Here is a 14,731-nt window from a genome sequence, read left to right as displayed (position 1 = left end):
AGGCATTTAAAAACATGACGCCATTGTTCTGGATTTCCTAGTCCTCCTTTCTATAACAAAGAAATCGACTAGACGCAATGACCTCGACGATCATACACAGAATAGACTATATAAAAGGGAGGTACTGTATTAAAACGTCTTGACAATCACCTGCGTCTCGCGGTCGTACGTGTACCCGTTCTGCGTAAATGCTGGCGAGTCGTAGAACGCACTGAGGTCCACGATGCCGAGCGCGCGGGCTTTGGCGAGCACGTCGGCGCACGTGACTTGGAGTGACGTGAGGCCCGTCGGCGCCTTGCGCTTCTCTTGCCGCAGCTACCCCATAGGTTTGTATCAAGTGCGTATCAAGTGAGTATCAAGAGCGTACCTGGTGGTACGTGTACGCGGCCTGGAAGAGCTCTTGGACAATGTGCATGAGCACGACGGTGTTGTCTTGCTGGTAGCTCAGGTACGACGCAAAGAGCTTGCGCCACTGCCGCTTGAACGTAAACTTTTGCGCTTCGCAGAGCGAGTTGGTCATGACGCGGATCGCCATGTCGAGGTCGTCGTTGCAGACTGCGTCGCGCAGATGCATGCGCGCGTACGCTTCGGACATGCGGAAGAGCGACTCAATGTGCCGGACTGCGATCGGCACCGCGCCCGTGTGCTGCGACGCCTTGCGCAATTGCGCGTAAAAGGTCTCGATCTTGCGCGTGTCGAGGCTCGAACTCACGGTCGGGTTGACATAAGACCGCGCGTACACAATGTACTTGCGCAGCATTTCTTGGTCGAGCGTCTCTTCGTCCGTCGTCGTCGAGAGCGACGGGGTTTCCTTGCGCTTGCGCTGGCTCGGCCCATCGTCCTCGTCGTCTTCGCCATGGTGTTGGTCCTCGGTCGGGTCTTGGACAGGCTGGTTGGACTTAATGTGGCTCGAAATCACAAAGTTGGCGAGTCGTTCGTCTTGGACCGGGTCGACCTTGTCCTACATACGGGGTTGCGTCCGCTGAGTTAGCGTAGAATAGGTAGAGAACGAACCTGCACGACGCAGAGCACGTCAAAGCGCTGTAGAATCGGGTCCGTGAGCTCCACGTTTTCGGCAAACGTCCGCGTCGCATTGTACCGGCCGCCGATCGGGTTGGCAGCAGCAATGACGGCGCAGCGGGCTTGGAGCGACGTGACAATCCCGGCTTTCGAGACAGAAATCGTCTGCTGCTCCATCGCTTCGTGGATGCTCGTGCGATCTTGCTCGTTCATCTTGTCAAACTCATCGATGAGACACACGCCCTTGTCGGCCAGCACGAGCGCACCGCCTAGCATATATCTTGTCATCTGGCAGCCGACGGAGCAAGCCATGTACCTTGCAGGACCCACTCTTTTGTGATGGGGTCCTTGGAGACACCGGCGGTCAAACCGACGGCGGACGCGCCTTTGCCCGTCGTGTACACGGCCCGGGGCGCGGTCGTGTTGACAAACTTGAGAAATTGCGACTTTGCCGTGCCCGGGTCGCCGACCATGAGGATGTTGAGGTCGCCACGGACCTAATTCCGCGTCTAAATTAACTTTGGACGACCAAGACGGGTGGTCGTACGCGCGAATTCTTGATGAATTTGGGTTTCCCGCCAAAGAGCGAGAGGCACAGCGCCGTCTTGACGTGCTCGTGACCGTAAATGGACGGCGCGATCGACCGGATGAGGAGCGGGCCAATGTCGGGGCGCTTGCTCAGCGCCAGAATGCGCTTCTTGTCCTCGACTGTGAGCACTGTCGTGTTGCTACATGCACGATACATACACAAATACCGCCTTTTCGTCGTACCCTTCGGCGGTGCGCTCAATGTGGTTGGCTTCGATGACCGTGCGAAAGACGGGAAACCCATCTCGAATCCCTTGGTTCGGGTCGGGCGCGTTCGTGTAGACGCCCGTGATCGCCACTTCGTCGCCCGGCCGCGCACGGTCGATGAGATCGGCGAGGAGAATGACCTCCTTGGAGCGGGGCACGCGCCCCGGCGGGACGCTCCCGGGGCTCTCCTGCAGCGTGAGCTTTTGGTAGTTGCGGTACACGGTCTGCGCCGTGTTGAGCGAGAACGGGCCCTTGCTCTGGCACTCGGGGCACGCGTTGAGCGAGAGCTCCGACGACTTGCTCTGCGTGAACGGGCCCAAGACCGCGCCGCACGCGTTGCAGTTGAACTTGACGAGCTGCAGCTGCGGAAACACCGACGTCCGGCGCGTCACGACGCCCGAGACCTTGATCAAAAAGTTGAGATGCGCCGTGCGGAGGTCGCGAATCTTCTCGGTGCCCGGGAGGTCGAGGATCCGGACGTAAATTTCCTTGTGGATCGTGTCGTAGTACGGGAAGAGCGCCATGACGACCTAGCACATCGTAAGCGGACGATGGTTCCATGGCAGTCGTACCTCGCGGGCGACTTCGTCGAGGATCGTGAGCATGTCTTTGGGCGCTTCGACGATCCACGCAGCAAAGATCGACATGCTCTGGATGATGTCGCCGATTTCGATCTCCAAGCTCTAGTCGCCATGAGAGTCAAGTTGCGAAGTCGAAGAGGCCGCGTACTTGCTCGTTGCGCTGGGCCATCTTAACGATCTTCTGGTGGTACACGAGCGTGTTGTTTTGCGTAAACGTATTGAGAAAGTGGCGCTACGCGCAAGACGCATGAGCTTTTCATCAGAAGTCGACGCTCGACATACGAAGCGGCGCTTGATCTCGTTGCGCGGCCGCTCGGCCGCGATGAACTCGCGCAATGGCACGTCAAAGTGCTCCAAGTTGATGAGCTCTTCTTCCTACAGGAATACAACATGAGCGTGGAAGAGCACATCGGATGGACGCACCGGCACGGCGTCCGCCTCTTGACCGTCGTCCGGGCGGCGCGAGGTCTGTATGCGCCGACGATGGGCATCGTCGCGCTCGGTTTCTTGGTCTTCGATGAGCGCCATCTGCAGACGACCTTCGCGCGCATCGCGCCGGTCGAGCTCTTCCTCGACGCGTCGCCGTGTGTCGTCGTCAATGGCGTCGTAGCGCCGGTCGTCGAGCTGGCCCAGGTCGTACGAGTCGAGCGCGTCCATGCGCTTGTAGTCGCCTTCCGCATTCTCGATGAGGTCTTCGCCCTCATCCTCCTCGTTCTCCGAGAAGTAGATGGCCTCGGCCTCCGCGAGCCGCGCTTCCTCGTCGACCTCGTCCATGGCTTCCTCATCCGGGTCCTGCTCTTCCGCCATCTCGCCCGTCATGTCGACGTCCTCGTCGTCTTCGTCGCTCGCATCGCCCCGCCGGAGCCGGCGCCGCTTCCGGTCGCCGCCGTAGTCGCTCCCGCCATCGCTCTCCATGCTCCCGTGGTTTCGCGCCTTGAAAAATGGATCAAGGGCCTCTCGTATCCGTATATCGTATCCGAACAGCATCCGGATATGCAAAGCCATTACAGTGTTTTCCTAAGCGAATATCGTACCTGGCTTTTCCTAAACGACACAAACTGCAACGTTGCACCAGCAAGAACGACGCCGTCCTCAGTGCAACCAGGAACAGAGTAGCTTGCGCCAACACGTCTTCGCTGCCAAAGCGAATTGGCTTCCGTCTTCTTCGTCTCTCGGCGGCTTGAAGTTGGCGCCCTAAAACTTTTTAGCATCGCTTCTGCAAGCTTCTAGATACGCTGGCAGTCTTGCGACAAGGACGGACGAGATGGCGGCTTGCATGCCATGGCGCCGGCTTCTTCTCTCCAGAGGCCCACGGTGTGCTTGCCGCTGCTCAAATTTCCGAGGACTGAGATTCAAGCCTTAGAAATAGACAGACCGCGTGGCCATCGCTGTTCAAAGGCTTCCTCGGGATCCTCCCACGTTCCTCGGCCAAAATTGCGAAAAAACATGGAGAAGCCGCCGTTCTACTCTGCCTGCCGTACTGCCACGGTGCTGGCGCGTGGCGATCTTCCGACCGTCAGTGGTGGCCATCTATCACACGGCTCTGGTTGCACGAACGGCTACAAACGATCGCAGATTTCAATGAATTCGATCGCCGACCGCCCTTTCTCAGATTGATTTCCCACTCGATTTTCACGCTGTTTTGCACGCGACATACTCACTTCAAGGTAAATTTCGAGGTGTCGGATAGGAAAACATACTGACGGTGTGAAAAATGCATTTTTCACATTGCAAGCATCCACTTGGCGCTTCCACTGGATCGTCGAATTTGACAGCAAATGAGCAGCCTCCTCCGCGACGCCCGGCGTGGGAACGTGCTCGAGGTCAAGCGCCGCCTTGCGCTCGGTGAGGACGCCGAGCAAGTCGACGAGGTACGATGGTTGGTCCGCGCTAACGCTGAGGCGATGCATAGGCGGGCGACACGGCCATGGTCAACGCGGCTGCCCACGGCCACCACGACGTTGTCCGCGTCCTCCTCGCCCACGGCGCGTCGCCCGAGGCCCAGCGTGAGGTGCGCTCTCCCGGCCACTCGCCTTTTCGCCGACGCTTCATGGCTAGGATCGGCCGTCGGCGTTGCTGCGGGCGACGCAGAAGGGCTGCATCGACACGGTCGCGCTGCTCGCGAGCCACAACGCCAACCTCGAGTCGACGTTCGCCGTACGCTGTCCATCACGTTGACGCTTCGATACGATGCTCGACTGTGTAGGATGGCAAGACGGCGCTCATCTACGCCTGCTTCCACGGCCTCGCGCTCATCGCCAAGGTGCTTCTCGAGCACCACGCGAGCACCGAAGTCGCCGACGACGTCTGTTCCTCGACCCTTTGCACGCCCCAGAAGCTCAATGATACGCTACGTAGGCGGGCAACACGGCCTTGCATTATGCGACCGAGAACGGCAACACCAAGATCGTGCAGATGCTGCTCGGCGCGCACGCCCGCACCAACGTCTACAACTACGTACTACACTCTTCTCCACGACACCAGGAACGACAGAGGACGCTGTAGGAACGCAACACGCCGCTGCTCATCGCGGCCATCAACGGCCACATCGAGCCGCTTCGCGCGCTCTTGAAGTATGACGCCGATGTCGACTTGCCCAACGACGATGGCTGGACGCCACTGCTGTGCGCCTGCGACTATGGCCACGTCGACTGTGTCAAGCAGCTGCTAGCAGCGAACGCCGCCGTCACTGCCGTCACGTCGGTTCGTTCTACCGTTGTCTCGTTCGACCTGCAAGTCGTGGTGTAGAATGGGTCGACAGCCCTCTTGCTTGCGACCAAGAAGGGCAACACGGACATCGTCCGCGTCCTCCTCGCGCAGTCCGAGACGCCACTGGAGGCGCGCCTCAACTCGGTACCCTAATCTCTCTTCCTCTGACACTATATGAGATACAGGGCGGGATGACGGCCGTCATGATCGCGGCTGCCGTCGGCAACGTGACTGTCTTGCAGCAGCTGCTGGACGCGGACGCCGACTTTACAGCGACCAACCACGTACACGTCTCTCGAGAGCCTCGTCTCAGTCTGATTTAGGACAACAAGACGGCGCTGCAGCTCGCGACCGAGAAGGGCCACTCGGCCTGCAAGGCCTTGCTGCTCCTGCGGCAGCAACACCCGGCCCTGTACTTTAGCAAATCCGGGCAGCTCGACCAGCTTGTGCGCACGCGCAAGGCCCTCAACGACAAGGACGACGTACACTATATCGCGTGTGATTCGCGATTGTCTCATAGTCGTTTGACGTAGACGGGGCGCACAGCGCTCATGCTGGCGGCGGCCGAAGGCCACACGCACATCGTGTCCTACCTGCTCCAGCACAACGCCGCGATCACTGTGCTCGACAATGTAGGCCATATTTCGAAAAGAGCTAGGAATGAATGCATCTAGAACGGCGCGTCGGCGCTGTCGATGGCGTCGGGCGACTGCCGCCGCCTCCTCGAGCGCGAAGTCCTCTGCCGCATCGTCCGCGACGGCGACCTCGAGACGTTCGAAGAGATTTTGCAGGAAAACCCGGCGCTGGACCTCGAACAAACCGACGAGGTACCTTGTGCGGTTAGGGTTGCGGCGTCACCGGCTCTGCTAGACGGGCACGACACTATTGATGCTCGCCGCGGCCAACGGCCACCCCGAGCTCGTCAAGCTCCTCTTGGACCGCAACGCCGACATTGACGCGGCGCAAGCCGTACGCCCGTCATGACCACTTGGTCTAGTTGAACACGGTTGCTGCGTAGGAAGGCAAGACGGCGCTGTCCTTTGCGCTCGAGGCGAGCCACCGCACGTGCATCTTGTACATTGGCAAGGAGCGCGCCTTCCGCGAACGGTACCCGCTCCTGTACCACGCCCGCAGCGGTACGACACTATTTTCGACTCGAATTTAGAGTGATGTAGGCAACGTCGAGGCCGCGCGCGCCTGCATCCTCGACACCCCGGCCAAGATCGACGAGCGCGACCCGGTGTGTTGACGGACTGCGAAAACGAGTGTTATAACATGCCATACAACCTGCAGGACGGCTGGTCGGCGCTCATGTACGCAGCCTCCTTTGGCCACGACGCGCTGGTGCAGCTGCTCCTTGAGAACAACGCGCAGATCGGCGGCACGGACAAGGGCGGCAAGACGGCGTTCATGGTCGCCAAGGACAAGGCCGCCTTTGTCAAGCTCATTCTGGAGAAGAACGCGACGGACCTGCGCTTCAACGAAGTCATGTTCAAAGGTAGTACAATATTGTCTGTCAAACGATAGACACATCCGATGCAGGCGCGATCGAGTGCGACCCCAAGCTCGGCAAGGAGATCCTCGACGCCTTCTTGGTCGAAGAAGGGCGGTACAGCCTCAGCTTTCGCGACGTACGTTGGTTTCAATGTTTCAATGTTTCAATTCTTCAATGTTTCAATTCTCGATACATCTAGTTGGATCGTATCTATGGCAAGGAGTCGGTCGAGAAGAGCGCGCTCTACTCGATTCTGACGCTCGAAGCCGAAGACGACGCGCAGAATGCGGTCAAGGCCCACTGCCTCCAGCACATAATCATGCGCCGCGTGCTCCAGCTCAAGTGGGAGGTACCTTGTCCGCATTTGTACTATATAAGACAATTTGTCTCTAGTTCTTTGCCCAGCGCATGTACGTGGAGCAGTGTCTCATGTACATTCTGCTGCTGGCGTCGTCGGTCATCTCGGGCTGCATCTACCAGCTCGACGAAGACCCCAACACGACCAACATTTTTTCCCTGGCCTTCTGGACGCAGGCGCGCGTCACCAAGCGCCCGAGAGGCAACAACAAGACACACGTCGACCGCGTCGACGACGAAGGCATCCAGATGTCGTTCATGGTACGTTTCTGAAGACAGATCTGGTTCTGAAAATCGTGACTAGATCTGGTTTGTGTTTGTCGTGTACGTCTTTGTGGCGTACGTGATTGTCCACTTTGGCTTGAAGCCCAAGCGGCTCTGGAGCCTCGCGGGCTGGTGTCGCGACGGCACGTACAGCGGCCTCTGCGCGTTCCTCTGGCGCGGCGCTTACGTCGAGCTCAACTGGGGCGACGAGAACATCATGCCGGACGCGCCGGTCTGGAAAGCGTATGCGAAGAAGGTGCTCTTCTTCCACTCGATCTTTTGGACCGGCGTCCTCTGCCTCCCCTTCCTCCTCTACCTCGGGTCCCGCACCAACGCTGAAATGACCAAGTACGGCTCATTCATCGAAATCTGAAATCTGACTTCGGAGTGTAGTGTCAAGGACCAGTACCAGGCGCTCAACAACATGGTGCTGTGGTGCACGGCCTTCTACTTCTTCTACTGGGAGTACAAGGAGCTCCAGGGCTACGGGCTGCGCAAGTACATGTCGAACGCCGTCAACGCCGTCCAGATCATGGTCTTCCTCCTCATCATGCTCGTGTACGTGCCGTGCCAGCTCGGCTTCATCCCCGAGACGGTCGTCGTCCGCGAGTACCAGCTCTGCATGTCGGGCACGATCTGCCTCGCGCTCTGGATCCTCTCGCTGCAGTACCTCGAGGTGCACCCGACCGCCGGGTACCTCCTGCCCATGATGCACGGCCTCCTCCTCGACAGCGTCCGGTTTTCGATCCTCTACGGCGTCTTTCAAGGTTTCAACTTGATACTTTTCAATCGCACCTCATACGACTCTAGTCGGCTTGACGTGCGCGTACTACATTCTGCTGCAAGGCAGCGACGGCTACGAGTCGGTCCTGCACACGTTCATCACTGTCTACTTTGTGCTCTTTGGCCAGATCCAGACCGGCCCGATTGATGTCTCGATACATTGATACTTCTTCCACTGATATGGGGATAGGACCTCGCGTCGACGTCGCCCGTGCTCTCCATCTTCTCCAAGGGTCTTCTCATGTTCCACATGGCGATTGCGATCGTGCTTCTCCTCAACGTGCTCATCGCGATGATGAACAACACGCTTGTCGAGGGCCTTGAGAAGGCCAAGCTCGAGGCGCTGGCCAGCTACGCCAACTGCATCCTGCGCCTCGAGCTCAGCCTCGACTCGCGCGAGCGCACCGAGATGATCTACGTCATCAAGCCCAAGTTCCTCCAGGCCAAAGGTACTTGAGCTGCGCTTTGAGCGGGGCTTGCAGCTTGCAGTAGAGAATGCAGTGCTCCTCGACCGGTCGCTGCAGACCGGGCGTGACGAGGCCAAGCCGCTGCTGGCGCTCAAGAAGCCAAAGAAGATGGACGCGCACGTGGGCATTTTGAACCCGGCGTTCCACGAGGTCGTCCTCAAGTCGGACTACAAGACCGGGTACGAGCAAAAAGGGTCGGCGACCGAAGACTTCCAGGCCGACATGCGCGCGTCGATATCAGCGCTCAAGAAGGACCAGGCCGCACAGCTGCAGCAGGTCAAGAGCCAGCTGAGCGACATGGCGCGCGTCCTGCAAGAGCTCCAGACAGCCTCGTCGGTCGAGTCAGGGTCGGCCTCCATCCAAGATTAACATTCAACAACTAACATCTGCACATTTCATGCTGACGATACTACAATATAATCTATCCAAGTATCCAGCCAGGTATCTAGCTGAAGTTAATGAAGCGAGACCTGATAGCGAGGCTGCCAGGTCCGATTTCCGGATAAACATTCCAATTCGTCCCTTCCAAAAAATAGCGCTGCTTATCCGTACACGATGTCAAGCTAATCGCACGCAACTTGAACAATTATACCGGCCTTGTACCACGTCTGTACAACCGTAGCAACGCGAGGGTAGTCTGCTTCCAAGTGCGCGAGTCCTGTTTGCAGTTCTCTACCTTTGGCTCCTCGCACCAGTCCTCCAAACGCTCTGTCCCCAAACTTCAACCTCGACATCGTTTCCAATATACAGAGCTCCATTATCAGTCTTAATATGCGTGAAATTAGCTGCAGGAGGTCCTGCACCGAAACGCCCAACCCAATTGCAAAGTTGCCAGACGCTGGCCATGCGCGTCCTGTACTTGGACCCGATCGCGTTCCCGCCGGCCGCGCTCGACGATGCGACAACCCTGCAGCTACGGCGCTACCTCCTCGGGTACGTCCATGGCTCCTGCAGCCCATGCGCAGGTCGTCATGTAGGTCGTCCTTGCTGACGATTAGTGGCTGCTTCTTTGTTGAGGCCTTCACGCTGGCGACCGAGCAAGAGCGCCTCGAGCTCGCAGCCTGTGCCGATCGCTGGGTCTTCTTCGATCCAAGTGGCGACACCGTGAAGGTCTCGGCGGTGCCCGGCGACAGCGTCTTTGTCAACGGAACATATCTGCGTACGGTCCATGCTCCACCTGTCGGCGACGGTTGACGGCCTGTAGGTGACGGCGAGGAGCGTAGCTTGGTCAATGGCAGTCGCATCACGCTCGCTCTCACCGCTTCTCTAGAGATTTCGCATGTCCTTGCCGATGCTATGCTCGGAATGCTGATGCGACGTGGTAGGTACGACTTCTTCGAGAGTCCTCGCGCCGTCACCTCGCCGGTCGAGAGCACGAGATCGAACCCCGAGACGGCCCTGGATACCGAGACTGCAGACGTCAATGTGCAAGCAGCAGAAGAGCCACCGGTTCCTGACGTGCCGACGCCCGGAACGGAGCGACTACAAGTGGCGACACCTGCACCGATCGAGGTCGCGACGCCAACGCTCGCAGTCCCACAAGAACATACGGCGCCTGCTCCGACACAAGTCGTGTCGCTGGCCAAGCACCCGTCGTTGCCCACGACGTCGACGGCTTCGGCATTCCAGAACACGCGCTTCCCGGACCCTGCGCCATTGTCTGCGCCAGACGAGTTGCCAGACCTCTTTGACGGTGGCGACAGCAATGACGACAACGACCATGATGACGACCAACAAGAAGCGCAGCTCGCGCCGGTGGCGGACGATCCACCCCGATCCCACCGCATGCCTGGACTGTTCCGGCCAGTGACTGCAAGCGAGCCATTTCTATGGGTCCCACAGACGTTCTCGGTACCCAAGCAGCGCCCAGACGCACCACGCCATAACCGAAAGGTAGCATCGCGGACCCGATCAGCCTTGGACCTCCCGACGTCACCGCCACGACGTTCCAAGGCTCCGCGGTCAACGTCGTCGCGCGGGACCCGATCGACGTCCGCCGTGGACGGTTTGACGTCACCACAACGAACGCTGACGGTGGCATCGCGGACCCGATTCGCCTCAGGCTTGGACCCTCCGACGACGCCACCAGCGCGCACGCGCCAGCATTTGGCTCGCCGCGCGTCGACGCCCGTGCCACAGTCGCCGCCGATCCCGTTCCTGTGCACGGAGAAGCGCTGCCACACCATCGCGACGGTTCAAGACGCCGAGCGCAAGTGGAAGTGCAACGCGCATGGCCCTACGCCAACCCCTACCCCTACGCCAACCCCCTTCACCGTCCTCGACTCGGTGTTTGTCTAAATACTAATATTATAATACCTATTGATCGCATAGGACGTCGAGCAAGCGTGTATATTATATGTCTAGCAAAACATGTAGATAGACTTGGTGTCGCCGCCCGACCGCGTCATGCGGGCCGCGCGCTTGGACCCTGCGATCTGCTGCACGCGGAGCGTGTCCCAGGGGCTGAAGAGAACGACGCTCTTGAGACTCTCGGCGTCGGCCTCGTCCGCCGCGCCCATCGCGTTGAGCACTTCGGCGTAGAACGGGCCGAGCGACGGCGGCGCGTACCAAAACACTTGGTGCACACCGCGGATCTAAAGAAAATCGCAACTGGTCGGCGGTTCGATCCTCAGACGACAAGAAGGCGTACCCGGTACTGCTTGTAAAAGTGAAAGCGCTCCGAGATCAGAAACACGTTGATGCGCCCGTGGAAGAAATGCGTACGGGCGCTAGCCTCAACATTTAGTGAAACCACAGCGGGATCTACTGCGTACCGGGAGATCTGCGCGTCAGTCGAGTACTCGGAGATGGCGACCACGTTGATGAGCTTCTTGTGCTCGGCAAAGAGGTTGCGGACGCGGACAAAGTCAAAGTACGACGGCACGAAGATCTAGGCGCCATCTCCAACCTCAATCTCAACCTCAAAAACCCATACCATCGTGTGCTTGGTCGGGTGGTCGAGCAGCGGCTGCACAATGTGCTTGGAAAAGTAGGCGAACCGGAGGTCGGCTTCCTTGTTGAGCGGGCAGCTTCCGACCTGCGACGGCGTGTCGATGCGCTGGAAGATCTGCTTGATCGACGGCACAATGTTGCACATGGCGGGCGTCGACGCGCTGTCGACGTCATAGACGGGCAAGAGGCGGACGGCGCCGGCAAAGTTGTGGCAGGACCGCGAGAGCACGTTGTTGAGCTGCGCGTCCGGCGCATGCGCGTACACGATCGTTTGGCGGAAGAAGTGCGCTTGGTGGTTGAGGTTCCACTCGCGAATCTAGCCAAGTCGCTTTGAGACAGAATGCCCTCCATCGCTCGAGCGTACCCGCGAAAAGTCGGCTTCCGGGGCTTCCTTGGGCGCCACGTTGACCGCGTTGAGGACCGCGCGGACGTGCTCCATGTTTTGCATCAAAAAGACGCTGGCCGAGTCTACGAGGGGGGTGAAATGGGTTTCAACGCGGGTATCGCGTACCGAGCACGCACACTTCGATCGACGAGAGGTAGTCGACCGGCAACTTGACCGACGTCTTGTCGCCGGGGGCGACGTCGACGATTGCGTCACCGATCGTCTTGCGGAGACTCAGCGGCGACGCAATGATGATGTCGGCGTGGTGGTACTCGGCGTAGAGGCGCACCGACTTGCGCGAGAAGGCGACGCCGAGCTGGAACGCGTCGTCGTTGTTGCCGTCTTGAAAGATCTTTTGCCACTCGGTACCTTCCGGCGCGCTTGGCTCTCTACACCGCGTATATTGAGCTCTCGTAGCCGACACGCAAAGGACCGTACTCGACACCAAAGTCCTCTTCGAAGCGGTCCTTGTTGAGCACGGTCGTGACCGTGTCGGGCAGGAGCGCCAGAAGCTGGTGCACGAGGCGGTACGCGGCCGACCGCAGCGGAGCCAAGATGAGAATCTATCAATGTATCAGCGTTCTGCATCGGGTACAAATGACGGACCGTGGGGCGGCAGTAGCCTTGGTCGCGGTACTCGGCCGTCGCGTTCTTCCCGAGACGCTCCGTGTTGCGGGCGATCGTGTCGCGCGACTTGATGACGTGGTTGACCACATGCATCATGACCACCTTGCGGATCTACACGCGTGTGTGGCGGTTGTTCGAACGACTAAGCGGGCAAACCTCGGGCAGGGTCTCGGCCGTCTGGTTGCAGTACAGGAGGTCCTTGTAGCTGCTCAGCGCGCCGTTGAGCTGCTCCTGTAGCGGCTACTCGCATCCGATAAGATACATAGTAGTCTTGGACACCGACGTACGTTGAGCGTCAGGAGGTTCTTCTGCTTCCAGGACGCGTAGAGGCGCGAGCGCACGTGCGAGAGAGGCTGCGGGCTGTGCGCCGGCGTCTCCTCGTAGAAGCCCTTGCGCACGTGCGTCTCGAGCGAGTCCATCGTCGTGAGCTTCGTGAACGGCGCCGGCTTGGCCGTCTGCATCGCCTGCAACCAAGAACTGAGTCTCCTGTGGAGAGGTGGGGTGTGTCGTACCGCAAACTCCTTCTCGGTCGGCTCCTTGAGGAGGTACCGCGCGCGGAACGGGTCCTTGTCTTCGTCGTCGTCGTTGACCTGGCTCGGCGCAGACGCATCGTCTTCCTCGTCCTCTTCGTCTTCGTCGGCAACGGGCGCGGTGTCGTCCTCTTCGCCATCTTCATTGTCGTCTGCATCTTCATCGTCTTCATCCTCATCCTCGTCGTCCAGCATCTCGTCCTCTTCTTCTTCTTCTTCCTGCGCTTCGTCGTCCGAGATGGCCGCCGGCGCAGCGTGGAAGAGCGACACGAACGACTGGAACGTCGACGCCTTCTTGCGCGTGGGCGCGACGGCCTCGTCGACCTCGGACGCGCTGTCGTCGCTGCCCGAGCCGCTGCCATGGTCGCTGCCATCGTGCTCGTCATCTTCGTCTTCGTCGTCGGCACGGCGGCCCTTGGTGGCCTTGCGCAGCTCGTTGTACTGCTGCGCCTTGACCTGCTCGTACGTGAGCGCCTTGTCGCGCTGCGTGTTGCGCCGGTTGACGTTGGTCTTCTTCCACTGCGCGAACATCGAGTCGAACTTCTTCTTGGGCACGGGCTCGGCGGCCGTCGCCGGCTGCTTGTCCTCGTCGTCCCATGCGTGGCGCTTGCGCTTCCCGCCCTTCTTCTTCCCGCCCTTGGCCATCTAGCTCTTGGTTGCCAACGAAATGGGATTTGGTTGGTGCAATCTCAACGCCACGGCGCCCAATCGTGGACTTTAACGCAAAGCGGTTGCGTCCAACCATGCGTTTTAGGCGCCAAACTTGTTTAAACGTATCCAAATCAAAGAACCGAAGGTTGAAGTTGAGGTTTACCACTGCATGGACGAGCTGCCGAGTCCCGCGCGCGGGTTCTGCGCCATCTCGAGCTCTTGGATGAGCCGCGTAATGTCGTTGAGCTGCGCCTTGAGCTGCGCCATCTGGGTCGCGTGGTCCTTCTTCATCGAGCTGACAACCCCGCGCATCTCGGTCATCCACTCCTGGTGGGCGTCGACCGGCGCTTCAAACCCAGCCTTGTAGTCCGACTTGAGCACGATCTGCCGGAACGACGGGTTCAAGATGCCCGTGTGGCGGCCCGACGAGGGCTGGTGCGTCGGCCGGGGCACCACCAGCGGCTTGGCCTCGTCCGTCGCCAGCGAGTGCATGCGGAGGTTGGCACTGCGAAAGCTCAGGCGGCGCGCCGGCGCGTCCACGTCGTCCGGCAGCACTACACCGCATAGTTAAACACCCTGCGACGAGAAGGCAGTCGACGAACACGACTGGTGGTGGTGGAGGAACTTGGGCTTGATGACGTAGATCATCTCGTTGCGCTCCGTCGGCGCGAGGCTGAGCTCAAGGCGCAGGATGCAGTTGGCGTAGCTCGCCAGCGCCTCGAGCTTGGCCTTCTCGAGGCCCTCGTCCAGCGTGTTGTTCATCATCGCGATGAGCACGTTGAGGAGGAGGACGATCGCAATCGCCATGTGGAACATGAGGAGTCCCATCGCAAAGACGTACAGGACGGGCTGCTCGTCGCTCAGCGCCTACGGAGGAGGCGTTTCTAGCCCTTGCGATAGTTTAACATCCCAGTACATCGATCGGCGCCGTCTGGATTTGGCCAAAGAGAACGAAAAACACTGTGACAAAGGTCGCTGGGAACGACTCGTAGCCTTCGCTGCCCTGGAGCAAAATGTAGTACGCGCACGTCAAGCCCGCTAGAAACCACAGATATAGAAGGACTCAATATTGTCATACGAGTAGAAGACAAGGTGTACCTTGAAAGACGCCGTAC

General features: G+C 59.4%; 4 protein-coding genes across 6 annotated transcripts; 2 read left to right on the top strand and 2 right to left on the bottom strand.

Annotated features, from left to right (window-relative positions):
- Nucleotides 1–113: 113 nt before the first annotated feature.
- Nucleotides 114–3,328, bottom strand: SDRG_14302 (minichromosome maintenance protein 2). Its single transcript, XM_008620424.1, has 10 exons — nucleotides 2,820–3,328; nucleotides 2,679–2,771; nucleotides 2,545–2,628; nucleotides 2,388–2,498; nucleotides 1,792–2,345; nucleotides 1,568–1,748; nucleotides 1,337–1,517; nucleotides 1,015–1,289; nucleotides 368–961; nucleotides 114–315 (listed from the first exon to the last, which is right to left on the bottom strand). The coding sequence occupies exons 1-10, from the start codon at nucleotides 3,309–3,311 to the stop codon at nucleotides 130–132; spliced, it is 2,751 nt and encodes a 916-aa protein (XP_008618646.1). The 5' UTR covers nucleotides 3,312–3,328; the 3' UTR covers nucleotides 114–129.
- Nucleotides 3,329–4,150: 822 nt separating this feature from the next.
- Nucleotides 4,151–8,973, top strand: SDRG_14301 (hypothetical protein). The gene is made up of 23 exons (XM_008620423.1): nucleotides 4,151–4,267; nucleotides 4,309–4,407; nucleotides 4,455–4,553; nucleotides 4,603–4,701; nucleotides 4,755–4,853; nucleotides 4,902–5,099; nucleotides 5,145–5,249; nucleotides 5,291–5,389; nucleotides 5,429–5,587; nucleotides 5,639–5,737; nucleotides 5,780–5,932; nucleotides 5,976–6,074; nucleotides 6,124–6,241; nucleotides 6,281–6,345; nucleotides 6,399–6,603; nucleotides 6,648–6,736; nucleotides 6,800–6,949; nucleotides 6,994–7,218; nucleotides 7,262–7,569; nucleotides 7,615–7,988; nucleotides 8,032–8,153; nucleotides 8,195–8,453; nucleotides 8,497–8,973. The coding sequence occupies exons 1-23, from the start codon at nucleotides 4,175–4,177 to the stop codon at nucleotides 8,838–8,840; spliced, it is 3,660 nt and encodes a 1,219-aa protein (XP_008618645.1). The 5' UTR covers nucleotides 4,151–4,174; the 3' UTR covers nucleotides 8,841–8,973.
- Nucleotides 8,974–9,303: 330 nt separating this feature from the next.
- Nucleotides 9,304–10,812, top strand: SDRG_14300 (hypothetical protein). 3 transcript variants are annotated; one of them, XM_008620422.1, is made up of 4 exons: nucleotides 9,308–9,404; nucleotides 9,449–9,630; nucleotides 9,676–9,748; nucleotides 9,797–10,801. In XM_008620422.1, the coding sequence occupies exons 1-4, from the start codon at nucleotides 9,316–9,318 to the stop codon at nucleotides 10,767–10,769; spliced, it is 1,317 nt and encodes a 438-aa protein (XP_008618644.1). In that variant the 5' UTR covers nucleotides 9,308–9,315; the 3' UTR covers nucleotides 10,770–10,801. The 3 variants fall into 3 exon arrangements, with proteins under 3 accessions (XP_008618642.1, XP_008618644.1, XP_008618643.1); XM_008620420.1 differs by having other exon boundaries at nucleotides 9,304–9,404; nucleotides 9,676–10,812; XM_008620421.1 differs by having other exon boundaries at nucleotides 9,308–9,630.
- SDRG_14299 (hypothetical protein) lies at nucleotides 10,800–13,628 on the bottom strand. The gene is made up of 11 exons (XM_008620419.1): nucleotides 12,948–13,628; nucleotides 12,723–12,899; nucleotides 12,592–12,675; nucleotides 12,415–12,546; nucleotides 12,247–12,371; nucleotides 11,935–12,197; nucleotides 11,788–11,891; nucleotides 11,407–11,739; nucleotides 11,246–11,361; nucleotides 11,122–11,200; nucleotides 10,800–11,065 (listed from the first exon to the last, which is right to left on the bottom strand). The coding sequence occupies exons 1-11, from the start codon at nucleotides 13,608–13,610 to the stop codon at nucleotides 10,832–10,834; spliced, it is 2,310 nt and encodes a 769-aa protein (XP_008618641.1). The 5' UTR covers nucleotides 13,611–13,628; the 3' UTR covers nucleotides 10,800–10,831.
- Nucleotides 13,629–14,731: the final 1,103 nt, after the last annotated feature.

This window comes from Saprolegnia diclina (genome assembly GCF_000281045.1).
Source record: "Saprolegnia diclina VS20 unplaced genomic scaffold supercont1.70, whole genome shotgun sequence".
Lineage (NCBI taxonomy): Eukaryota > Oomycota > Saprolegniomycetes > Saprolegniales > Saprolegniaceae > Saprolegnia > Saprolegnia diclina.
Note: the sequence above shows the minus strand (reverse complement) of the source record. Positions and strands in the feature narration are given on the sequence as shown.